The sequence below is a fragment of the Tilletiaria anomala genome (genome assembly GCF_000711695.1).
Source record: "Tilletiaria anomala UBC 951 chromosome Unknown K437scaffold_6, whole genome shotgun sequence".
NCBI classification, from domain to species: Eukaryota; Fungi; Basidiomycota; class Exobasidiomycetes; order Georgefischeriales; family Tilletiariaceae; genus Tilletiaria; species Tilletiaria anomala.
The window spans coordinates 342673-365315 of NW_013547016.1; the positions used below are offsets into that span (position 1 = coordinate 342673).

The 22643-nt window shown below is 52.2% G+C and overlaps 8 protein-coding genes across 8 annotated transcripts; 4 read left to right on the forward strand and 4 right to left on the reverse strand.

Moving 5' to 3' along the window:
• The first annotated feature begins 146 nt into the window (after positions 1 to 146).
• Positions 147 to 3641, forward strand: K437DRAFT_272184 (uncharacterized protein). The gene is made up of 2 exons (XM_013390278.1): positions 147 to 1442; positions 1518 to 3641. The coding sequence occupies exons 1-2, from the start codon at positions 201 to 203 to the stop codon at positions 3183 to 3185; spliced, it is 2910 nt and encodes a 969-aa protein (XP_013245732.1). The 5' UTR covers positions 147 to 200; the 3' UTR covers positions 3186 to 3641.
• Positions 3642 to 3939: 298 nt separating this feature from the next.
• Positions 3940 to 4735, reverse strand: K437DRAFT_253843 (uncharacterized protein). Its single transcript, XM_013390279.1, has one exon. The coding sequence runs from the start codon at positions 4667 to 4669 to the stop codon at positions 4388 to 4390; it is 282 nt and encodes a 93-aa protein (XP_013245733.1). The 5' UTR covers positions 4670 to 4735; the 3' UTR covers positions 3940 to 4387.
• Positions 4736 to 5012: 277 nt separating this feature from the next.
• K437DRAFT_150948 (ABC1-domain-containing protein) lies at positions 5013 to 7987 on the forward strand. The gene is made up of 3 exons (XM_013390280.1): positions 5013 to 6602; positions 6675 to 7691; positions 7758 to 7987. Exons 1-3 carry the CDS (start codon positions 5145 to 5147, stop codon positions 7935 to 7937), a joined length of 2655 nt encoding a protein of 884 aa, XP_013245734.1. The 5' UTR covers positions 5013 to 5144; the 3' UTR covers positions 7938 to 7987.
• On the reverse strand, positions 7895 to 9184 carry K437DRAFT_292788 (uncharacterized protein). The gene is made up of 3 exons (XM_013390281.1): positions 9001 to 9184; positions 8827 to 8924; positions 7895 to 8757 (listed from the first exon to the last, which is right to left on the reverse strand). The coding sequence occupies exons 1-3, from the start codon at positions 9010 to 9012 to the stop codon at positions 8037 to 8039; spliced, it is 831 nt and encodes a 276-aa protein (XP_013245735.1). The 5' UTR covers positions 9013 to 9184; the 3' UTR covers positions 7895 to 8036.
• A 764-nt stretch (positions 9185 to 9948) lies between these two features.
• Positions 9949 to 10842, reverse strand: K437DRAFT_266335 (uncharacterized protein; the record flags this gene model as incomplete). The annotated part of the gene is made up of 2 exons (XM_013390282.1): positions 9949 to 10297; positions 10484 to 10842. 2 exons carry the CDS (start codon positions 10840 to 10842, stop codon positions 9949 to 9951), a joined length of 708 nt encoding a protein of 235 aa, XP_013245736.1.
• Positions 10843 to 13724: 2882 nt separating this feature from the next.
• On the forward strand, positions 13725 to 15009 carry K437DRAFT_151000 (uncharacterized protein). Its single transcript, XM_013390283.1, has 5 exons — positions 13725 to 14138; positions 14203 to 14324; positions 14392 to 14499; positions 14566 to 14685; positions 14753 to 15009. The coding sequence occupies exons 1-5, from the start codon at positions 13880 to 13882 to the stop codon at positions 14945 to 14947; spliced, it is 804 nt and encodes a 267-aa protein (XP_013245737.1). The 5' UTR covers positions 13725 to 13879; the 3' UTR covers positions 14948 to 15009.
• A 2421-nt stretch (positions 15010 to 17430) lies between these two features.
• Positions 17431 to 18970, reverse strand: K437DRAFT_272187 (uncharacterized protein). The gene is made up of 3 exons (XM_013390284.1): positions 18237 to 18970; positions 17640 to 18162; positions 17431 to 17570 (listed from the first exon to the last, which is right to left on the reverse strand). Exons 1-2 carry the CDS (start codon positions 18720 to 18722, stop codon positions 17857 to 17859), a joined length of 792 nt encoding a protein of 263 aa, XP_013245738.1. The 5' UTR covers positions 18723 to 18970; the 3' UTR covers positions 17431 to 17570; positions 17640 to 17856.
• Positions 18971 to 22006: 3036 nt separating this feature from the next.
• K437DRAFT_151101 (uncharacterized protein) lies at positions 22007 to 22643 on the forward strand (the record flags this gene model as incomplete). The annotated part of the gene is made up of 1 exon (XM_013390285.1): positions 22007 to 22643. A coding segment is annotated over exon 1 (347 nt), but the record flags the coding sequence as incomplete, so codon positions are not given.

Consider the following 22643-nt stretch of genomic DNA (forward strand, 5'->3'; position numbering starts at 1 on the left):
ACCATGAAGGGTTTCTTGGCGTCAAGTGAAAGCATTACCTAAGCAAAGTATTATGTAATATCAAATAGCATCCTAATTCGCATTGCTGTTTGATCTAAGACGGTGGCAAAGCTGCTCAACAAACCTGCACCATGTCATGCTGTCGCGCCACAGTTGAAGCGCCAAGGCCGTGGCCGCATACAGGGTAATAGATCATCAACATGTCCTCGTCTCCTTCGTCCTCAAGCCGGCGTCCCTCCCCATGGGCGGCTGTGAGACCTGCGACTGGCGGCGCGACCTGGCCATTGGAGACGCTACCCCTGTCGTCGTCGAGCGGCGCCGGCGATGAGCTTTCCAGATGGCCCAGCACGAATCCGTCACTCGATCCTTTTCCATCCCTGGCGGTTGCGCTAAGCAGCAGCCTGTCTCGACAGCATAACTCCAAGTCTGCGAAGAAACGCGCAAGAGCAAGCGCCATTTCCAGTGGCGCAACCACCCCTTTCTCTTTTGGGCCTGGCGCGAATGCGAGCGCAGGTGCCAGCAGGGACTTTGACCCGTATCCTTCGAGGCAGTCAGAGATCAATCGGCGCGCCATGGAACAGCATTGGAATGCAGCTGATAACCACGGCGCATGCGATGGCGGAAAAGGGTCACAGCGACCACAACTGCATTTTGGTCATGACGTAGTGACCGAGACGCAAGGTGCTGACTCGGATATGGTCTCCACGTCTTGCCGCCCGCAGGCGTACGGTGTGTCGAGAGTTTCCTTTCGCACGCAGTCACAGGCTCGCGCACATTCGAGCAGTCGGCGAGGAAAGCTGCGGCAAGTCAAGCGGTCCGGCCAAATGCTTGAAGAATCGCTGGACCAACCGCAAACCGAGACGCTCGCCTCTGCGTCATTTGTGAGCGTTTGCGCCCCGAGCTTCGTTGCCGAGCTGAGAGCTCTGGCTGGAGCCAATAAAAATTCAATACAGCAGGAATATCCACATCTTCCACTCGTTAATGCCTCCATACCACCGGACGTCAGACTCGGGCGCGCCTACAACGCGGTGCTCGCTCTGATTGCTGTAAGCCAGAGTGACTCCACTCCGGCTTCCGCTACTAGCTCGTCCTCCTCGCTAGATGCAATCGTGGGGAGTTATGGAAGCTTACGCGCAGCTTGCTATGACCTCTTCGGCACACCCGACAGCATCCTAGCCAACTTTAGCGCTATTCGTAACTTTCAATCTCAACACCCTTCCGTCTCTTTCTCGGCGCAAGCGGATGCAGGAGTATCCGTCGCACATGAAAAGTTGTCTGCACGAACTATTATGCGGCTCGCCAACATGGCGGACAGAAAGGCGCGCGGTACGGGGAGAGAAGCATTGCAGGTATGCTTATCAGAGATGGACACGACGCCGGTACGTGACCAGTCTGCTTCGCATCAACGCGCTCGCACAGTGGCTCTGCTGCTGATAAGCAAGGTAAGCCTGCCGACCAATACTTAAAGCTTTATGCCCTTAAGCTGAAGGCTCATTCTTCGCTTCTCGTACATTTAGCTGGAAGCAGCACTCCGTACATCGTCAGGAGCAGATATAGCAGATGGAGAACATGCCGTGTCACGCACTCTCCATCATCTGCTGGCTCGCGACTTGCGCCCTTCGTCTCTCATGTGGCTTCGCCATGCAAGCGAGTCATATTCAGACGACTTGGCCACTGCCACATTGCAATACACGCTCAGTGCGCTGCAAAAGATGCTAATGCAGAGCTTGGAAGGCACGACTGACGGTAGTCCGCGAGAAGTTGAGCGGCTTCTAGATCAAATGAATTGCATGCGGATCCTCGAGACATTTTTCGCTGCCAGCACCAATGTGCGCTCTTATGCAGAGAGAGGAGCGTATCCATGGCCTCTTTCGGATTTCTACTCTTCTGCTTTAGATCTGCATGCTGATCGCATTGTGGACGCGCAGCAGCAACATTCGGGTGACAAGCTTGGTCAGCTGCAAGGACTATTGCGACGCTTTCCGTTCCTCTTGTCGATTGGCATCAAGCAGCGGATCATGCGTGCCGGTGCACTGGCAAGCATGCAGGCTGCAAGGCACCAGCACACCATCTTGAAGGCCATACGGCAGTCGCGCTACGTCGTTCCAGACATTAACGAGGAAGGCGAAGGCGAAGATATGGGCGAAAGGCTGAAGATCTCTGTCCGCCGTCAACATTTGCTTGACGACAGCATAGAGCAGCTTTTGTTGGCGCTTGACGACGATCGTCTTTTGCTGCCCTTGCAGGTACACTGGGTGGGTGAGGAGGCAGTCGATGGTGGAGGTCCAAGGAGGGAATGGCTGCACGCTCTCATCAATTGCACGCTCGCCGAGGGCTTGCACCTGCATGCAATGTCTGAGCAGCTATCAATCACGCTTGGCGTTGCCCTCGGCCTATCGGTATATCACGAGCTACCCGTGCCGGCATTGCTTCCCCATCAAATTTGCAGACTATTGATGCATCCGGACGCCACCAACATCCCCTTGCCGCTCCAATCACTGGATGCCAGCCACCCCGAATTGGCCGCTACATTAGCGATGCTGCTGCATGCGCCTTCTTCAGATCTATGCAAGATGGAGGCGGACGGCGAGCTCAATGTGATCGAGGATACGATGCGTCAGGCGGCGCTATTCGGCGAAGAATTGCTTTCTGCCTTGGCGTTTGGCTTTCAAAGAGTGTGTCGTGGCGTCCACGTCGAGCTGCTTCATCCTGCGGAGCTGCGGAGTGTCATTACAGGCATACCGATTCGGTCCAGCTTATCTAGCCTAGCCACGGACACAGACCACAGACACACCCTGGATGCTGCTACGATCAACAGTCTCCGCGTCGTCACGAAGCATCAAGGCTTCACCGTAGAAGACGAAACTCTCAAGCAGGGTTTTTGGCGCCTGTGGGCAGAAGATCTAACGGGTCCGCAACGCAATAAGCTGCTCGCTTTCATCACCGGCTCGCCACGCCTGCCTCTTGGCTGGGAGCGGCTTGCGATCTCTCAAAGCGGGCAAGAACAGAGACAAAGTGGTCATTTGCTCTGCATAAAACTGGTCGACGAACCGGCTTTTCGCGCTTTTGTGCCGTGGTCTAGCACGTGTACGATGACGCTATTCCTCCCTCGCATGCGCGTCGAGGAACTGCCTGGCCGGCTTAACGCTGCACTCGCTCACGCTGATGGGTTTGGTCTCAAGTAGTATCTTTGAAGACTGTGCTCTGACAGCGGTTATGAGGTTATAATCTAACTCGTCTCTTTGTAGCTCGGATTGGTAGAAAGAGCACAAGTATCTGGAGTCGGCTTGTCCATGAGTTCGATTGCTCCTTCGTGGTGAGGAATGGCATTATCTCCCAGGAATAACCTACTAGCTTCTCTTTCCTGTTCCTTCCCATTAATCTGCGTGAAATGGATGGTGGTTAGCTGCTCGATTTCGTCGATGACTCGCTAAGCTGCAATCGTAAGAACTCCTTGCTGCGTGTAATTCATCGCAGCCAGTCGCGCGATGGTCTTGACCGCCGGATGATCACCTGAGTACGGTGGGGATGCTTTCGGTTCGGCGATTAAATTGCTAGCCAAAAGATAGGTTCCAAAAGCTCCCGATCCGACCCTGAAGACACAGATGCCAAAGGGCTTGAGTCTGGTTCATGGACCTCAGTTGATCAAGTTGTCAGGCATTCGAAACAAATTCCATGGTGCAATGTGGAGAAGTGACGAGCACGCTCTCGGGATGTAGGCCCTCATACCAGCCTTCAAAGGAAAAACCTTTCGCAATGTACACCGAGTTCCCAGGTGCTACCAAGGCACCGGTGATTCCGTAAATGTTGATACTGTACTTGTTTGTAACATTACAATTCTCGCAACAGCAGCAACACGAAAAGAGTGAGATCCACAACGCCTTCATCAAGCAGCGAAGGACTCAGCACCCAGTGATTGAATCCCATTTCTGGAACACTGTGCACTGAAAAAATACATTGACCATGAACATGTCTCACAGGTCACTGTTGGTCGTATCTTCGAAAGCGGCGTCGCTGCTGAATCCCGCATTTTTGATCAGGCATCAAACCCGCCGAGTTTGTCATTTGCAAATGCGACGGCAGACTTGCGGCTCTTATAGTCTGTCACATCGAGCCTAGTCCAGACGCCGCCAGCGTCTGTGATACTTTTGACGTCGGCGTTGCTAGTAGGATCAGGATTCTGAGCATTATCAATGACCCCGTGACCTCTCGAGAGCTACTCGTGGCACAGCCCAGCCCCTAAACCTGCACTACAGCCCGCGATGAGATAGACTTGTGAGGCGGAAATGGTAGCTTGGAGAAAGACTAAATGCGGTCCGAAGACTCCACTCCGCCCACTGCCCTAGGATCAATCTGCTCTCCTTCCGACTCTTTCACTCTGAATTGGTTACGAAAAGTCAATGTAACCGTCGTTCTCGTTTGTGAATTCGAGGGCGGCAGCACAGCTAGCCTGGCTTGTGACGTCCAGCTTTGTCCAGAGTAACCCATCCTCAGGAATTTTCCTGACGTACGGATGGATAGCATTAGGGCTGCGAGACGTTGCATCGACCTTGTGGCCACCCCGTAGCGCCTCGAGGCAGAACTCGGAACGCAGACCTGGACTGCAGCCAGAAATGAGGTAGATCTCCGAAGCCGAAACGGTGAGCGAGGGGAAAAATGCGACGCTCATTGGGAAGCGCAGATGTTTGGAGATTTAGGTTGATACACGCGGAAGGTAGCACGGACATGACCAAAAAGAAATGGAGCAGGGTACAGCATTTTGCGTGTGACAGTGTATCAGCGATTAAATACTACCTCAGACATGCTTCTTGAATGCAACTTGCAGGATGATTGATGAGTTAGTTGCACCGAATGAGCCCGGCCCAGCAACGTGAAAGAAATCTCGCAGTCGCCATTTTCATCGCCCGAACGCCGAGCGTCGGGGTGGAAGAGAGACGTTCCTGTTCTGCCAATCAGAAACAATGAGCCGGTGACTGAGAGCTAGCCAATGAAGAGAGGAGCAAGCCTTTAATGCATATCTAGTGATTGGTGATTGGACAATATTGTGAACTGATACCTACCAAGTCGCATGGTCGAGTGAACATAAGCGCAGCGGCATGCGCAGCCTTTGACAACTGCCAATCTATTCGAGCGTAGCGAGCTAGATGCTTTTGGTCGCTGGCCCCTCGCGGGCTGCGTGGCGCAGCGCCAGCGTTCTGCGATGTCAACACCAATCCGTCCCCGCCGGGCGCAGAAACAACTCCAGCAGCGACTCGAGCTTCCGTCACAAAGGACGAAGTATGGCGAGAGTATCGGTTGAGCTGGACACGAGCCGGATGTCACTGCCAATGGCTGCTTATATAGCGCAACTGATGCGGGCTCCGTCGCGCACCTCGAGAGCGACCGATCGTTCAGTAAGTTGCAGTGGGCAAGTTCGTTCTTATGCTACAGTAGCTCCTCCTTCGGGCACATCCTGTCGCAAGCGCTCAAAGTCCCCGCCAGCACCGTTGGAGAAATCCGCCTGGGAGGAACGCACGATCTCGGGCTCAGCATCGGCGTCTCTTGCCACAAGGTACGCCTCCAAAGACGACCCCTCTTTATCACAGTCTTCATCACGAACGCTCAAGCCGGATGATGGCTGTTGCGAGGAAGGCGTACCCGTTCCAAATGAACGAGGGGAGCGCGCCGCTAGCGATAGGAAACTGCGCGATGAAGCTGCCGCCACCGATCCAAGACCGTTTTACAAAAAATATCCACCGCCTTCCAAAGCACCCGAGCCGATCATCTTTGACCAGCCGGCCATACCCAACCCTGGGAAGACAGCTGAAGCGCATCAGCGGTTCAAAAAGGGGATCCTTGTGGCTGGAGGTGCTGCCGCAGTCCTCTTACTTCTTGGAGTGGGCTTCTATGCGATGGGAGCATTCGAACACCTGCACCTCGAGGCTACGTCTGGCTTGCTCGAGAATAGCCAAGATGTGAACGTCGTCGCCTTACGAACGCAACGGCGCATTGCCGAACATGCGGTGGCATGTGGTAATGAGCTGGTGTTGGACAATGGGGCAGTTCATGGGCTTTCATTGTCGAGACAGGAAAGGGAAGCGCAAATCCGTGCCGAGCAGAAGCAAGCTGCACGAGGCAGTTATGCACTCTTGACGCTTCAGCGATCTTCTACCATTGCCAAAGCGGTCTTGCTATGTCTTTGGGACTATCGCAAGACGCTTAACAAGAAATGTGCGACCAAGCAGGAGGAGGTGGAGGGGCTGCGGCAATGCCATCTGCGAAGCGCGAAGAGGATCCTCCTGGCGCTGCAGAAAAACGGCGGTGTGTACGTCAAGCTAGGACAGCACGCCTCTTCCATCTTACTCTTGCCGATCGAGTGGACAGAGACATTGAAGCCATTGCAAGACCAGAACAAGCCCACGCCATTGCCTGAGCTGGAAGCAATGTTCAGAGAGGAGACAGGTATGAGCTTTGACGAGGCATTCAGCGAGATCGACGCAAACCCGATAGGTGTCGCCAGTCTGGCACAAGTGCATCGAGCGCGTGACAGAAAGACTGGCGTGCCTCTCGCAGTCAAGATGATGCATCCAGACGTCGAGCGCTTTTGCGAGGTAGATATCCGGGTGAGTCTTTCCTACGAAGGTTTCGATAGCCTTCCTTTCCGCTGCTAAACTATTCTCCTCGATCTCTTCCAGACGGTGAACAATCTGACGGCCCTTGTCAAGCGGGTCTTTCCTCAATTCGAATTTAGTTGGCTCGCGGAAGAAATGGACGCTAACTTACCCCTGGAAATGGACTTTCGACACGAAGCCGAAAACTCGCGACGCGCAGCTGAAGACTTTAGCAGGTATCGAAAGACTGCTGTATATCTCCCCAAAATCCCTTGGGCATACAAGCGAGTCGTGGCAATGGAGTTCATTGATGGGCGACGACCTGACGACTTGCAATACCTTGCTGAACATAAGATCGACCGGAACCGCGTGAGCCAAGAACTGAGTAGGTGTTTCAACCAGATGTTATATATGCACGGCTTCTTCCACGCGGACCCACATGGCGGCAACGTACTAATCCGCCCGGCACCAAAAGGCTCGCGCTCGCCTTACAACTTTGAAGTTGTCCTGCTCGACCATGGACTCTACTTTGACATCGATCGAGAGTTGCGCATCAACTACGCGCGCTTTTGGCTCAGTCTCCTCAGTTCCAGCACACCAAAGGTCCAGGCCGAGCGACGAAAGTACGCAAAGCTCGTCGCCGACATCGACGATGACCTCTATCCGATCCTGGAATCTGCTGTCACTGGGCGCTCAGGCCTGGCAGGCAGCGACCCAAACAACCCGAATGGTGTGAAAGGGCGTCACCGCGCGAGCAGTCTCCTCGACATAGATGGCGGTGCTGAAATGACCGAGGAGGAGCAGGAGCACATCCGCAAGACTGTTCTCGAGAAGGAGGGCCTCTTTACTTCTGTACTTGAGCTCCTACGACGCGTGCCAAGGCGCATGCTAATGGTTCTAAAGCTCAACGACCTGACGCGCTCACTCGACGCAAGCCTGCATACGACACATGGACCAGTCCGGCCCTTCCTGATTGCTGCGCGCTACTGCGCCCTCAGCATTTGGGAAGACGACAAGGATCGACTCAGGCAGGAACGCGAGAAACATGGCTGGAGTTTCTCCTGGTTCTGCAAGTATCTTTCCTGCTGGTACAACTACACAGTGAGTAGGTCACATCCCGTTCGTCGAGCGATGAATCTGATGCTGCACGCTTGGTCTTGCTTCCAGTACTTTTACCGCGGCTTCGGACTGCTGGAGGCCATCTCCGACATTACGTCTCTCACCCGCAAGGAAACGTTGTACACCAAGCCCCTCTTAACTGGTGTATCCCACAATGCCTCCAAAGCTGCTAGCTGCGTTGAAGCGCAGGAAGCGACGAAGGAAAAACAAGACCGTGATCGTGTTTGAGTGCAAAAGGCGCATTAGAGAAAAATGCCCACAGTACGAACATGTAGATATACCTCATCGATTAGTGCCTGTTAATGCTGTTTAAAAGTGCATTAGACTTCAAGGGAAGGTGACATATACCCCGAAGCTCGAGTCCGGTATCCCGAACCATATCCCTCTTTGATCATGTTTTGATGACTTCCGGAACCAGCCTTTCTCGCCTAGGCCTCCTTTCTTCATGAGGCCAAGCTTGGTCGTGGTTCGTTTTGCAACATCCTCTATAATCCCGACCGCTGCTGAAGCCGTTGGATGCATGGCCATGCTCCCGTTCCTACGCCGTGGGACTGGCTGAAAGAAGCCCTTGAAGCCTCGACCCTTCGGACCAAATGTGAGCCAGCAATTACAAACTTGCTCTTCGCTTCGACGGTCCGAGGGATATGATTCGGAAGCTGCTGGATCGGGATTTGATTCTTCCGATTGAAACAAGAGCGGCTCGGCTACAGAAGTGGAACCAAGCGCAGGTTCCGATGGTGAGGTTGTGTCGTATTTGTGGCTTCCGCTAGCTTTACCATCTACGCGAGCATTGGCCCATAGCTTCTGGAGCCAACCACTGCTCTCTTCCTTGAACAATCCTTTACCAATAGCCGTTTTCATCGCACCTGGCACATCTTTCTCAAAATCTCGTGTGACAGCCGCAGAGCGAAGGGATTTGGTTATCGTCCCTATACCCGTGGCTGCAGCGCCTGCAGCTGAAGCATCAGACGAGGTAAGGCCTGCGGCTGCAGTGTCCCAGTAACACGTCGAAAAGAATAAGCCCACAAGGATAGCTGCACAATAGATGCTACAAGGAACGAGCGCGGAAAGTTAGCCGGGAAGATCAGCAGGCGAGGTGCAGAGACATGCTACTCACCAAGGCCTGGTTTGATAGCCATATGCGGTCAAGAAGAAGACGAGTACAACAGGCGGGGCTGATGGGAATGGAAGGAGAAAGATCGGTACCCACCACCGCTATACAGGAGAGAAGTGCATCTTGATACAATCAGAACAGCACTCACACTGCGCACGCAAGAGAAGAAAGACTCACGAGACAGTACATCGTGAAAGAAAACGCGAGGCGTTGGTGGGTGCAAATTGTTTCTCCTGTGCCCCAACCGAGCGTCAAATCATGGAGGTGTGACCCCCGTTTTCGCCCTCGGCACTCATCCCTGATTTTGTTAAGACAAAACTGCGATGGTGAAGCTCGCTGCGAGGTCACAAGAGCAACGAACACGCATTTGATGATTGTCGGAGTCCTGGTTTAGATCCAATCTAAGCTTTATTCAAATTTCGACTATAGAAAAGAAAGAATAGTTTACCTTTTTTTCCCATGCTGGTTCACTTCATCCTCGTCATCAGACCCAACACTTTCCTAACGTCAAATCGCCAAACCCTGTCTCATAATGGGGTTCGTCGTTTGTATCTCATCAATTGGACCTCGCCGGGGCGTCATTTCGGTTTTACGGAACAGCAGCTGTGCTCGGCATCATGCCAACTTGGCACAATCATTTTTCTCATCTTGACTCATGGAGGTTGGCAGCTTAAGGGAACCTGCCTGAGCAGCAGTTGAGTGATTTGGAAGTATGATCAAGTCCGCTAAGCGAATAGCAGCGCGGAAAGCCTACTTCTAGGTGAGCTTCTTCCTCAGTATTTTTGCTGAGTTCTCCATGGTCTATACGTTCTTGACATGTGCTAATGAGACCAGTCGCGTAGAGATGACGAAAGGTTGGGTGAATGTTCGGCCCAACGACTCGGGGCGCAAGCTCATCATTCGAGAGGATGCGGGGCATGCTGGCGGGGCCTTGCGATGCAATTTGAAATGCTTGGGCTTTCATCTTTAGTATCTGTTTAGCAGAGACCAAGCTATGCCAATACAAACAGTGCTGAGTGGCTCCACGCGGTCCAGCGGCGAAGAAATCGCTGCGCCCAAGGCAGGAACATATGTGACATCATCGGAAAATTGCGAGCCATGAGTCGGCGTGTGCGACATTGCTACTCACGGAAATGCGAAATAGGTCTCCGGATTAGGCACAGCGACTGATCTACCTTTGCTGGTCTCCTCCTTGGTGAAGTACGCCTTCAGGCCAGCAACGACATGCTTCGCTTTACGGCTGATCTGCTCGTTTAGCTCGAGTAGATTTTGTGCTACCCGCCGTGCAAACTTTGCTGACAGCGGCTGTTCGTAATATTGCGCAAGGCGTTTCGGGTTGAGCGTGAAGCGCAAGGAGCAGGAGCAGTTCAGCTCTTCGCTCGCTTCGTTCACAGCGTCGTTGTCGTCGTCTATAGCATCTACTTGCGTCGAGCGCAGCGCGTCGAGGTGCGCGAAGTAGCGCGCGAGAGCGGAGCTAGTGAAAAACTGCAGGGTGTCGAGGCGAAGAGAGGCGTTGACTGATGTGGGCGATGTGTAGGTGATGCCCTCTAAAACGGACAGAGCCTTGTTGCAAAGGAGAAGGTTGTTGTTTGGAAAGAGAACCAAGATAAGCAGATTACCCTTTTCTCGAGCTCTTCGTACCGGCCGGCCGGCCACTTACAGGACTTCGAGCTGAGCCTCGATTGATGGACTACTGCTCAAGTCACCAGCCTGCTGGATTCTACTCCACTGCACCACCTTAACAGGCCATCTAACTTTTCCTCCGATTTGGCTGGAGAGATCGAGCAACGCATGCGCCGGCGTCTCGCGAGTCCATTCTGTGATTTTTGCGCAATCAGTGCTGGTGCCGCTGCACGCCTCGGCCTTGGCCTCTGCCTTGTCGACGTATGTCGGTCGTTCGGCAGGAACGAGCGCGGTGCAAAGAGGTAGGATGTCATTCAAGTCCTCTGTCACGTCGCATCGCTCTACATCCGGCTGTGTACCATCCTGTGGGTCTAGTGTTAAGCAGCTCCTTGACATGCGCTCGATAGCCTTGAGCAGCCGTGCCGTTTACGCGAACAGAGGGCTTAGGTCGACGCGCGCGCGCAGGGCACACTGTGCGGAAGATAGGGTGCTCATCATGCGTAAAGGCAGTGTGCGCATACCCCATTGGTGAGTGTGGACGTAGAGCTCGCGGTGTGAGTAGTGGCTGCGGACGGTTCCCTTTGCCTTGTACACCGAAACGGTGGCGCCACAAGCGCGAAGGTGTGGATGCTAGCCGTGCTGGGAACTGCAAAATGGTCAGGTGCAAGTAGAGCAAGAAACGAAGCGGCTTGGAGATGTGCGCAAGTGTTGGAAAGGTGGGTGACCGATCAAGCGGTCCAAGCTGCATGTGGATGAATGCGCATCTTCCTCATTTCTCGCTTCCTAACGTTAGGATGGTCTGAACTTCGGACCAGGGCTGTATATCGTATGGTGAACTAGTGGTTGTGGGCTGCAACTCGTTCGATCTTCGGATTTCTGCTCAAATCTCAGACCCTCCGGAAGTTATGTGCTGCAACTGCCCACCGTCGTTGAGTTCTCCTGTCTGCCGCCCTTTCTTCAGTTCAGCACATACGCAAATGGGTTGGGAACCTTTGGTTTTTACGCTTTTATCCACATTGGCCTTACATGACTCCAGGTCGCCGAGTACTGAAGAGACTCAAAACCCTTGCTACTCGTCCAGCTCCACGGCAGGCAAGCACATATTTGTAATGCCCACGCAAAAGCAAATATGATTGCATCATCGCACTCACGCATCTTCGCACCATCAGCCCTATCTTATGTATTCAATCATCTAGCAGCTTCAACTTGCAGCCTGATTGGTAGCACCTTGTGACCCACGGAAGCATATGCAAGTACTGCACGGTATTTTTTTAGACGCTGCCACTGCTTCCGAACTTACAAGGGTGGTGCTGCCCTCCTTGGAAGCTATGTCACTCTCAAGGGCTACCGTCCATGCTTCAACCAGGCTATGGCGTGTGATATCTGCAAACATGTAACTCATGCTTTTTATCACACTCGCAAAACGGTTGGTGACTTTACACCAACATTAGAAAATGAAATGAGCACCCAGCATAGTACACAGCCCATGCGAGGAACCCCTAATATAAAGCAGCGCATGGGCCGACATTCTCTTCGGCAAGAGCAAGCGCCTTCCCCGTGAGAGAGGACTGCGAGCAGCTTCTGCAGTCGTAGCCAAAGATACTTGAAGCAACTCTATCATCGGGGCTCTTCACAAAGTTGGACTGCAGCAGCAGCATTGCCAGCGCATGCGATGTGAACGTCGTGCTGACCATCGAAGTCTGCGTGTTAACAGCCTGTGACACTGAGTCAGTTGGCAGCGTTACGGAATATAAGCCCTCCGTTGGTCGCTGCAGGAATTGACTGGATGAAGCCTGTCCACTTGGACAAACTCGTGAGGGAAAACGCTGGTCCATGTGACCGTAGCCAAGATTGTGATGACTGTCGTAGTAGTCAGTGTTGAAGCGAATGCAAAGTCAACGATGGTGCACAGCAGGCTAGTGATCTCTTCATGTCTTTGTCACGATCGGCTAACAAACTGATGCTCGCGTCCTTGCCACCGTGCAGTTCCGAATGCACCTCGCTTGGACGAGTTAAGTTCATGCGAAGAAGTAATGATGGGTAAGGCCGTCGATAGTGTTGGGCCGGGAGGCGCCCCCTGCCATTTCCGTCAACCCCTTGACAGCTGGGAATGTGAACCAATGTGCACCAACCACCAATGCGCACCTTGTATTTGTCGCCTGACACCTCAGCCGTGTAACAATAAGAATCAGGTTGGAAGTCGCGATATGCAGATATTCAATAGCCAAGCGTTCTACACTGATGATGGGTGCCTCTCGGAAAGCTTCCAGGCGTCCATCTGCCAGGCTCTGATGCACGCCATCCCTCGGCACAGCTGCAAGCTCGCCCATTTGTCAAGCTCCGTTACTACTCAGCATCTCGGCTTGATGGACGGTGCATTCTACTTCCAACTGGAGCCGACGCAGCCTTACTTAACTTTCAACGCTCACTACCGTCACATTGGCCACTGCGGCAGCGTTGGTGCTGCCAGGAACATTGGTTCTTTGTCCGAGGAGGCCTTGACCTGGAACCAATTAAGGCCAAACTTCGAAGCACTCTGACACGTCTCTTGCATGTCCTCTCGCGCGCTTGCTCGCTCGCTGCCTCCGGCCTCTTTCCCAAGGCAATTGCGATATACTGGACCTGCAATTCGGCTTCTAGCTCTGAAAGCATGCCATCCTACAAGAAGGCATTACGTGGGGTTAGGTCCGCCTGTCCAATAGCCTGTGCTTGCTCGCGACGCTCGGGATATAGAACCTCAGGTAGGACTCAGCGGCCGCCGTTGAGCTAACTTTTGGCCCCCTTCATACTATCCCACCTTGACGGCTTCTTGCCCAATGTCCAGGTGCATGTCCCTGGCTTCCTTGCCTCTAGACCTCATGCAGTCTGCCCCTCATTTCAGCGTTACGTTGATAAGCACATTCGCTCCATAATGCAGCGTCGTCAACCTCTGCGACGTTTCCAGGGGCATAGGTGCGAGCTGCCCTCCAGCGGCGTCTATTACTGTATGCGCGCCCTCTACATTACTGTCGCCTTCTGTAGAGTCCCTGGCTTCATCGATCTGGCAAAAAAATGCCACAGTGAGAGCTTCCAGTTGGGGATGAACAGTAGCTATACCAGCTAGGATAATGTTAAATATGAATTGTGGATGCAAGCAAGTCTCAGATGAGACTTGCAGCAACATGCGACATGGTTCCGTTTTAGCAGAACTAACGCCTGCAGCCTGTCGGCTCCTGTTGGCTCCCCACTGAACGACGTCTGGTTGCTTTCTTATTGGCCCCTCATCTCAATCGCTTGATCCATCGGCCGCGTTGAGAGTTTCACTACTTTCCTCAAATGAGCCGCATTTCGCTCACGCTCATTCTGGCGAGGCTCGGTTTGCTGGCATCTCTTCTCGCTCCAGCGCTCTCGTTGGGACTGGTGGACCGGTACGCTCGAGCACTTGGAAAAGATCATGTCACGCACTACATATCCTCTAGCTTTGGAACGCTGGCGAGCGTCTCAGCCGATCTTTGTTACAGATGAAGCCAGCCAAAGACTCTGTGCAGTACCAGTCGACTTCCTGCTCCGCTCTTCTGCGCCGCCATGCGAGTTTCTTAGCCGCATCGTAGAAATGTGCGTTGCAGAGGAGGGAAGTTTGTTCGATCGGCATGGCAATAGCTTGCTTCAATCATCTCAGCTGTCTGAAGGCCCCCTGCTTTGGAAGCGTCAAGGTCAGACAATCGCACGCGCAGCATACGAGCGAGCTAGCATTCTGACCGCAATTTTTTGTACCAGACGGATCAAATCAAGCCTGCACTTTCAAGAGGGGCCCCCGCTTCAAATATGCTAGAAGAGCTCCTGTTGAAGGGGAAGATTCAAGCACGATGAGCAACTCAAAGCGCTCTTCCCAGAATCAAGCAAGTGCACTTTGATCCCTAGCTGTGTTTCTGCGAGAGATCCTGATACCATCTCGCTTGCCAATAGAACGCCTTCAGAGAATCCCTCCTCGTTCGAGACGGTTCTTGTCTACTTACCGATCGACGGTACACTACCTGCACAGCCGCGCACATTCTTCCGCAAAGCCGTCCCGAGGTTCGTACTTTCCCACGATTTAGCGCTTTCATATACGCTTGATGTCTCACCCTGTTGTGTTCTCAGTATTATGAAGAGGTGATGGGATACGATCCGGGCTATTTATTTTTGCCTCAGTATGGCTTTCTTGTCTCGGACGAGCTGCACCACGCATTCGATCGAGGGGAGTGGGCCTTCTGGCCAGAGGTATGTTGGATCGTCAACGAGGTTCAATGAGCAGGGTCACTGATCCCTCATCATTGCTCGTCCGAAGGGCGAGAATCTAGTGGTACATTTCCTTTACCCCCAAAATGAATCGTTGCGGCCCCTTCACGGCAAGGTCATCCCGCCAGAACGTTTTCGCGGTGAAGCTGCTGAGCATCCACGTCGAGACTTGCTGCTTTTCCACTATCAACAATGCGTACACAAGTATTTCCGAGGATTTTCCGCCGATTTGTCCGGGGATTGAAGAAGCCCGAAACGCAGCGGTATCTTCAAAGGTTTACTCGGATGCAGATGCAAGTGTGGGTCATCGGATCGTTCGCTACGCCCTCATCCTTCTCAATTTCAAGCTTGTTCCAAGATTGATTATCTACAATCGGCCGCCATCGTTGAAAATAAGCCAAAGAAATGCATTCCACGCCATCGCAAAGATCCCCTTATCTTTATTGTCGATGCACGCTGGAAGGTGTCGTGCTGGATGAGCACTAGGTCCTAGCATCACGCCAGTCGAGCGTGTCAGAGTCACATGGGGCTGTTGCCGCGTGGCCAGAACTTGAAACTTGGGCCATACCTGCCAGAAGCGGTGCATACCCTGCCCACGCAAGTCGATCGTGCTTGCAACCAGCTGGAACATGGTAAAGCGCTCGCTGAAGCGAAAGGGGCGACAGAAACGTAGATTAACCTCCTCATGTATTCCAAAGGCAGTGACGAGGTGCGCGTGCTTCGCGAGAACGCGACGGTCACAATGACGAGGTCGCATGTATTCTAATGAAGGCGAGAGTAAGGTCTATGCGCGTGAGTGGTGATCCTACATGCAATCAGACACGGATGGGATGCACTGATATTGAGAATACATGAAGAGCATGGAGAAAATATGTCCGACCATTGACCTGCTTTGATAACCATGTCGTTACATCACTCGGGTGAAATTGAGATGGTGTTTTCTTAGCTTGGCGATCGTCTGCAACTCAATGCTCAACAGTACCAAGGCGCTCCGTCAGTCACCAGGCATCAAGCAACAGACATCATACAGCAGGTTTCACTCAGAAGTGACTATTTTCGCCTGACCTCGCATGTCGCGCACATTTCATGACTTGGATGGGAGAGGTGTAATCAGAGCCATGGGTGCCAGCAACAATACTTCAGCAAATTTGGGTTGGCATCAAGAAAGGGCGTACAGGCTCATAAGTAGCAGGGAACCAATAGAGAGCTCAACTAGAAACTACGATGCAGAATCTGCTGAGGTGCAGGACAATCCTCCGACATGAAGTATACAGATCGACTGAACCATTTAATTTGACCAGATTTGATAGTCACTGCGTACCCGAGCATGAAAGAAGTGCTTAATCTCGGGGTTACACTCTAAGTTCGTGGAATGCCTTGACGGCATCTGAAGCACTGACTTGGACTTTTGGGCTCTAAGAACATTCAAGCATCAGGAAGACCGTCAGCTTCCCCTCGGAAGCCTATCCACTCTTAGTCCATCGGTCCGCCCACAGCAAGTGCTACTCCGTTATAATCTCATTCCATATCTCAAAGTGATTTCCTCGTCTTCGGGTCTGTCTTGTGAATTGCGTTGAGAGCTTGGCATGTACTGTACATCGACTGAATTTCTACGAAATGCATTGTGTGCATATGATTTCATCAATTAAACAACCTCGTGCCTACTGCTCAGCGCTGCACATGAACGTATGTATTTGTACACTTCCCATGATCGATCCAAGAACCCTTAGTGTTCAATCAATCAGTGCAGTTGCTATATCAAAAGGATTGCAGCTCGATGCAGACCATCTACTGTTAACATTATATATACAGCTGCGATTTGTAAAACCTCCCAACAATCTTGAATCTTCCCTTGTTTTTCATGTCCAATTCTGGGATGCTGAACCTTCAGTCTGCCTTAAAAGGGTATGGAAAAGTTATCCCTTAGGGAAGCACGCTGGGCATAAAGCCAGTCCAGCTGCCCCTTGGTCGACGAGACTTTACTGAAGTTCACGCTCCCCACTGAGGACGAGCGCCTCTTCCTCCGTTCCCGCTTCGATAGGTGATGAAGCATTCGAGGTCAGCTGCATAAAACAAGTGGTCCGTGGTCAGGCAATTTTGCTTCTGCTTCTGGAGTCGAAAATACCTGGAGACGGCCTATATCCGCCAACAACCGCCAGGCAGCAGAGACCACTCCGTGCAGCAACAACCACCAGGTTCAATAATACAGATACGCTAAGCAGTATGGCGACAAGGTCACGCAGGTCGTTGTTCACCGTGTCACCCTGCCGGGCTATGCTGGCGCTGGGACGTGAGTGGCCGAGGTGATGCATGGACAGCGGGCGTGCCCGTGGATGTTAGGCCAACGTAGTCCAAAAGGTGCAATACAATGCAATTATCAGGATCAAGCATTTCTTTGCTGAATCGCTGTTAAGGCGTACACCACACTACAGTCCGCATGCGTCTCCAAATACGGCCGCCAGTTGCCGAGTTCGCGAGCACAGAATCGGGATGCTCTATGCGATAGGAAGACAGCGAATGGAAAGACAGGTTACAGAGTGCGCCTGCGATGCTACAGCTGTTGATCTTCTTGACCGATGGGTGAAACAGTGGAGCTTGCCCAGACCGTGTCTATTCCAAGCCCCAATAGAGGCGACTGCATTTGATCGCAAAAAGCCCCTGGCTTTGGGCCAACTGCTGCCGCCCGACGAGATAATTGAGCAGACTCGGCGCTATCGGCACTTCTTTGAGAGGAGCTGTGCGGGTCTGACGAAAGACCTGAGACTCCATCGGTTGCCATTGCCCATTGCTTTCTATACGATATATGGACGCTTCACTCAACGAGCGCACCCTTGCTCATCGATCGGGCTGGGCTTTCTTTGGGAAGACTGCCGAACAGGAAACAAACATTGTCGATCAGTCATAGCCATAGGCGTTGACAGCGCTCTGAAACCCACAGTTCGTCCCTGCTAGCTAGCCGCTCTTAGCGTCGGCGCTCACCTTCAACGATACCTGGGCCATGTGCTGAGCGCATGACATTAACAGAGAATGTGCTGGGCAACCGCGTGCGCGATGGGACGGACATTTCCTTGCGTAAGTCGCTTGTCGATATGCAACCGAGTTGTATGCAAGTAAGGGACGCAAGAAAGGAAATACGCGCCGCTCTCAATTCCTTCAATCGAAGCCCGAAGAATAACCGCGAAACCGTTGAATTGCACATTGCTGGTAGTGAAACTTGAGCAAGTCGCGATGGGGATGAGTGCGTGCCTCTCCACGGAATCGATCCGGGGTGAGAATTAACCCATGGTGTTCTCTGGCAGCGGTTTCATTTTTGAAGACGTGCACCACCAAGTTTTCGCCGTCAGGGTGGAAAGCCCATTCGCCTCGATCGAAGGAGTGATGCAAATCGCTGCGGAGGAGGAGGCCGTGCTCGGGTTTGAATAGATATCGCACATTGCCGCCGAGGACCTCGGAATAGTACTGTTAACGTTTTAGGGGTAAAATGGAGATGAGCACGCAAGAAGCAAGTATGGATTTCGTCAAGTTGCGCTCACTTCGGGTCTGCTGAGCGGAAGAATATGGCTGGCGGTACAATTTGAATAATGCAGCCCAGATAAGAGACAGCAGAAATCACGCGCAATAAGGGAGACTCGGAAGTCATTCTGGAGCCCGCTCGATCGGCTGGAATTGCTCATCGTGCCAGACTCAGAATTCTCTTCCGGAGGGCGATGTTTGTACTTAAAGCGGGGACCTTTCGCAGGAGTGCAGGGCTGCGTGGTTCCGTCTTGTCGAACGAAGATCGCTGTCCCTTGAGGCATTGGATCCTTTACTGGTAGCTGCTGACCAGACTCATCGCGAAGAAACCCATCTTCTCGGAAGCAAAAAGCCACCAGAGAGAGCGCAAAGCCAATCGTGTTACATCGTGCCTGCGTAGCGAACTCGATTGGTATGGAAACAAGCTCTTGACCAGATTGATCAACGATATTGAAGATCGATCCAGCCCAGGACTCGCTCGCCCTGGAATATTCAAGTGGTTGCATCTGGAACCACCGAATGCCGTAAGCAGGCTCGAAAGAAATGAGCGTTCCTTGTGAAGCAAGAGCAGGATGGAAGGAGTATATCCCACTTGTTTCGCGCAAGTCGTTATAGATGGTCCATCCCACGAATCCACGATTTTTCCCCACATGGGAGCTGAAAGCAGAAGCTTCAATGGTGGTCAGCACATGCGCTACTTCCTAACATTCCCCGATCTCGACTTGAGCGAGTAGGCTCAGATATTAGGTTGACGACACTTGCTGAACGATGGATAAGAAAATGCTCGAAAGAGAGCAGCGAGTGTTGCATTGCGCAATCTTTTGTAAACCCACGCAAGACCCAACCCGTCCTTCGGGTGCAGGCACTGCGACGGGGCAAACCCGCTGCTCTTGCAATAGTGTGGAAATTGCGCTAAGCCTTCAAGCTTCGATGTTCTATTACACACCATTTTGTATCAAAAACTCAGGCAAATGGGACTAGCACCATCCAAGTCTGCCCAACGCTTGGCCACCTCGAAGCGTTCCAGCATATCGGGTTTACGGTGCTCGTATGACGCTCAAAGCGCCTCCAGTCCATTGACGCAGGGCATAACCCTGCATCTATCGACAAGGCTCTTGATTTTGTTTGTTGCTGTAATGGGCTGGGTCAGTGCCATTGGGGTCAGCTACCACCACTCACGCTCTGCCAGAAATCCAGCAAGTGATTGCAGCAAAATACTGCGCGGGAGCTGACCGGGCAGGAAACGTGTTGGCACAAATCGGAAAGCGAATTGACCAGTCGCTCGTCCCCGTAACGGATTATGCAATCAATTTTACCGCCCAGGCCAGATAAAAAAAAGCCAAAGACAGATATGACTACATCCTTCAACACGTTATCAGCTCTGCAACACCGACTAGGAGAATGCCAATAAGTACATCTGCGTTGGCGGTGCTACCTCGTTCGTGGAAGCTATGGCCCTAGAATACGCGAGATTGTCCAATGTGTCAGAGAGCTCAACCAAGCCCCAGTCAATACAATTGGTGTGGGAGCTTTAGGTCCTGCAAACCTTCGATTTGCAACCCTCTACGTCAGCGGATGCATCACCGGTTTGTACAAGATACCTGGATTGCGGCCGCTGAAATCCTTCAAGCTGCTATCTCCGCAATTCAAACAACCAGTAGCGAATGTCCAGGGGAATCACACCAGCACTAACTGGTATCATCCGCTGGGACTGTCTTCCGGCCTCGAGCTGTAAAGGATGCCTTTCTCCAACAGTTGTGCTACTCATGCGACTCTGATGGTGTCGGACTCAGGTAGGTCTTCCCAATTCAACCTTTCGCGACCCCCCTTCGTCCTTTCTTGCTGTCCGGGAATCAAATATTGAAGTGCATTCATCAGAAATGTTTCAAAGTTGTAATGAGTGCGATGAAATATCACGATTATACCCGTTGCACAATCGAAAAGAGTGCACGTTGCGATCGATCTGACCTCGCGCTATACATGAATGCCTCAACAAGAACCAGAGTGTGCAGGGTTGCACCATGTGTGCGACTTGCAAGGTGGCCTCGGTGGACACTGCGGTTGAGGGCAGGACCACATTCGCAAGTCGCGGTGTACCATGCGAGAGAATTCGAAACGATATATATGCGATAGACTATGTGGCCATACGGTACATTCCATCATATCAAACGGCTTAATGCGATCTGGATGTAACAGGCTGCTGGAGGGGCGTTGGAAAGCCAGGGAATACGATATGCTCATATACAATTGCAATACACCAAAGACGCATAGACCATAAACCCTTCTCCCGCAATCGTATGCTCATGCTCATGGAGACGTTAGCGACCACTCCACCAATTGTCAAGCCCCCACAACGGGAAGTTATTTTGCATATTCATGCTGGCTGGGAGAAGATTATGGAGTGACCAGGCTATAGGTCTCATAGTCTTTACTCGCGAATGCGGCTCCTTCTATCTACTTTCCAGTCAAAGTTGGGTTTGAGATAAAGACCGAAAGCTTTATAGGGACTCAATGGCGCCTTCTAGTTTGCCTCTTCACACAAGTCCTATTAGGCAAGACCCGGGATGAATTCGAGGAGACGCTGAGGTCGATGGCTGCGCGCTATGAGCTGTTGTACATGTCCTAATGTGGATCCGTAATTTGGAAGCAACGCAGCTAGAAATTGTTCCTCTTCGATAAGTGGATGACAGAGGCTTGAATGTGACCTTCAGGAGAAGAGCCTGACCTCTGGACGAAGGCTGCTGTAAGAGCTGCAGCCAAGAACCAAGCCTGATCTGCCAGAGTCTTGCAGCCATTCACATATGACAGACCACTTGCCATGGCGGCTCTTGTGCAATGAAATGTTTCTCCAGTCTACATTGACAAAATCAAAGTGCTCGACTCTCTCTTGTAAACATGGAGATCGAAGCTACAGTAGCCAGGTGAGCAGGCGAATTGCGCATCCTGCTTGAATCTGGGATGCAAAAAAGTTGGACGCGCAACCGACTTGATTGGCTAAAAGTTCGAATAAGCCACATCCTTTACATCTGCAGTCCTTGCCACTGAGGGAGCGGCCGAAACCCTCTTTGTCAGAGCATTGCACCATTGCAGTTATGCAGTCGAAACCTGGTCCTGTCATGCAGAGAATGGAACTATTACCACTGGAATATGCGTTGCAATTATGCCGGCTCTGGAGCTTCGCAGTGCTTTAGCCCGGTCGTGCATATTTCAGGGTCATTTCTCCCGCGAACAAGGTGACACCGCCGACGGAGATGTACTCTGTTGCCTGGTTTCGGCGGTGATATTCATCGTGTAATTCATTTTGAAGACAACAACAGATTAATCGTCTTACTGACTTGAGCAAGGACGCTCTCGACAAGCTCAGCTCTAGAATACTTTCCTTTAGTCGCTTGCTGTATCGCTTGGACGCTGAGATGAGATGCATGGTTCTCAGCTGACACAACCGCGCCTTGAAAGGTGGCCAACGCGGTCACCGCGAGACTACTGACCATCAGCCTCATTGTTAGCTATCTGTGCATGGCTTGTGCATAATTAAGGAAACTGTAGGGACTTCTCCTGCTTTGATATTGACCAAACTTGCAGACGAAGTTTGTCGAAAGCGATGACAGGTGAGAAAATTGGGTGTAAGCGATGCTAGTTGGAGCGATCGTTTCTGTATTTGTACCGCTGTGGAAAGTGCTCAGCGCCTTTGATTCATAGATCAGGTCGAGCTGATTCGAAACGTCCATCTGTCAACCGTAAGGCGTAAACCGTAAGTATGCACCCGTGTGCTTGCCCACTCAGCTCCTGCAACATTAACCCAGCGCCAATTCGGCAATAGACTCATCCGACGCAGGTCAGCGCGCGGTCAAAACATACGGCATATTTAGCCCCGGAATTAGCATGTCCATTTTTTTTAGCGCCGCAATACTTTGAGTAGTTGATAAACCATTTGGCGAGTGTCGAGTTCGAGCAAGGACAGTGTTCAGTGAACGGTATGTCTCTGTCCCTTTTCGCCTGCAAGGGCGGAATACCGCACACAGTCGGACACCTTGATCATGGTCAACTGCTACGCTTGTCCCACCCGAAGATACGTGCACCATGCAGCAGATTCCGTCGGCGCTTGCAATATGCATTATGGCCTCGTCCTACCTCCCTAGGCTTTTAGGAGCATCGGCTCAGGCAATTGCGCACGCCGCCAATCATTCACGAGATGGCGATCTCCTTGGACACGAAGGCACCGCTGTCGTTATTCTCAATGTCGGCCCGTGGCAAATTCCAGTGGAAACTGTTCGGAAGGCTGCGCATTACTGGAAGCAGTTGAATCTTGTCCGTGTTGCTTGGCGTTCGGGCTTGGAGTGGCGCAGTCAAGAATGTGGGAAGAACAAAATTGTCGCCTGGTGGGCATCCGCGAACTGCGATAAGCTATGTAATAAATGCAAAATGGA

What these genes read in the sequence shown, in the direction of transcription:
- K437DRAFT_272184 (XM_013390278.1), top strand. Translation starts at nt 201, where the DNA reads ATGTCCTCGTCTCCTTCGTCCTCAAGCCGGCGTCCCTCCCCATGGGCG. An exon ending in CTCTGCTGCTGATAAGCAAG is followed by an intron (nt 1,443 to 1,517) that starts GTAAGCCTGCCG and finishes TCGTACATTTAG; the next exon opens with CTGGAAGCAGCACTCCGTAC.
- K437DRAFT_253843 (XM_013390279.1), bottom strand. Translation starts at nt 4,669, where the DNA reads ATGAGCGTCGCATTTTTCCCCTCGCTCACCGTTTCGGCTTCGGAGATC.
- K437DRAFT_150948 (XM_013390280.1), top strand. Translation starts at nt 5,145, where the DNA reads ATGCTTTTGGTCGCTGGCCCCTCGCGGGCTGCGTGGCGCAGCGCCAGC. An exon ending in TTTGCGAGGTAGATATCCGG is followed by an intron (nt 6,603 to 6,674) that starts GTGAGTCTTTCC and finishes GATCTCTTCCAG; the next exon opens with ACGGTGAACAATCTGACGGC. An exon ending in CCTGCTGGTACAACTACACA is followed by an intron (nt 7,692 to 7,757) that starts GTGAGTAGGTCA and finishes TCTTGCTTCCAG; the next exon opens with TACTTTTACCGCGGCTTCGG.
- K437DRAFT_292788 (XM_013390281.1), bottom strand. An exon ending in GGCTATCAAACCAGGCCTTG is followed by an intron (nt 8,758 to 8,826) that starts GTGAGTAGCATG and finishes CGTTCCTTGTAG; the next exon opens with CATCTATTGTGCAGCTATCC.
- K437DRAFT_151000 (XM_013390283.1), top strand. Translation starts at nt 13,880, where the DNA reads ATGTCACGCACTACATATCCTCTAGCTTTGGAACGCTGGCGAGCGTCT. An exon ending in CCTGCTTTGGAAGCGTCAAG is followed by an intron (nt 14,139 to 14,202) that starts GTCAGACAATCG and finishes TTTTTGTACCAG; the next exon opens with ACGGATCAAATCAAGCCTGC. An exon ending in AGCGCTCTTCCCAGAATCAA is followed by an intron (nt 14,325 to 14,391) that starts GCAAGTGCACTT and finishes GCTTGCCAATAG; the next exon opens with AACGCCTTCAGAGAATCCCT.
- K437DRAFT_272187 (XM_013390284.1), bottom strand. Translation starts at nt 18,722, where the DNA reads ATGCAACCACTTGAATATTCCAGGGCGAGCGAGTCCTGGGCTGGATCG. An exon ending in TTCCGCTCAGCAGACCCGAA is followed by an intron (nt 18,163 to 18,236) that starts GTGAGCGCAACT and finishes AAACGTTAACAG; the next exon opens with TACTATTCCGAGGTCCTCGG.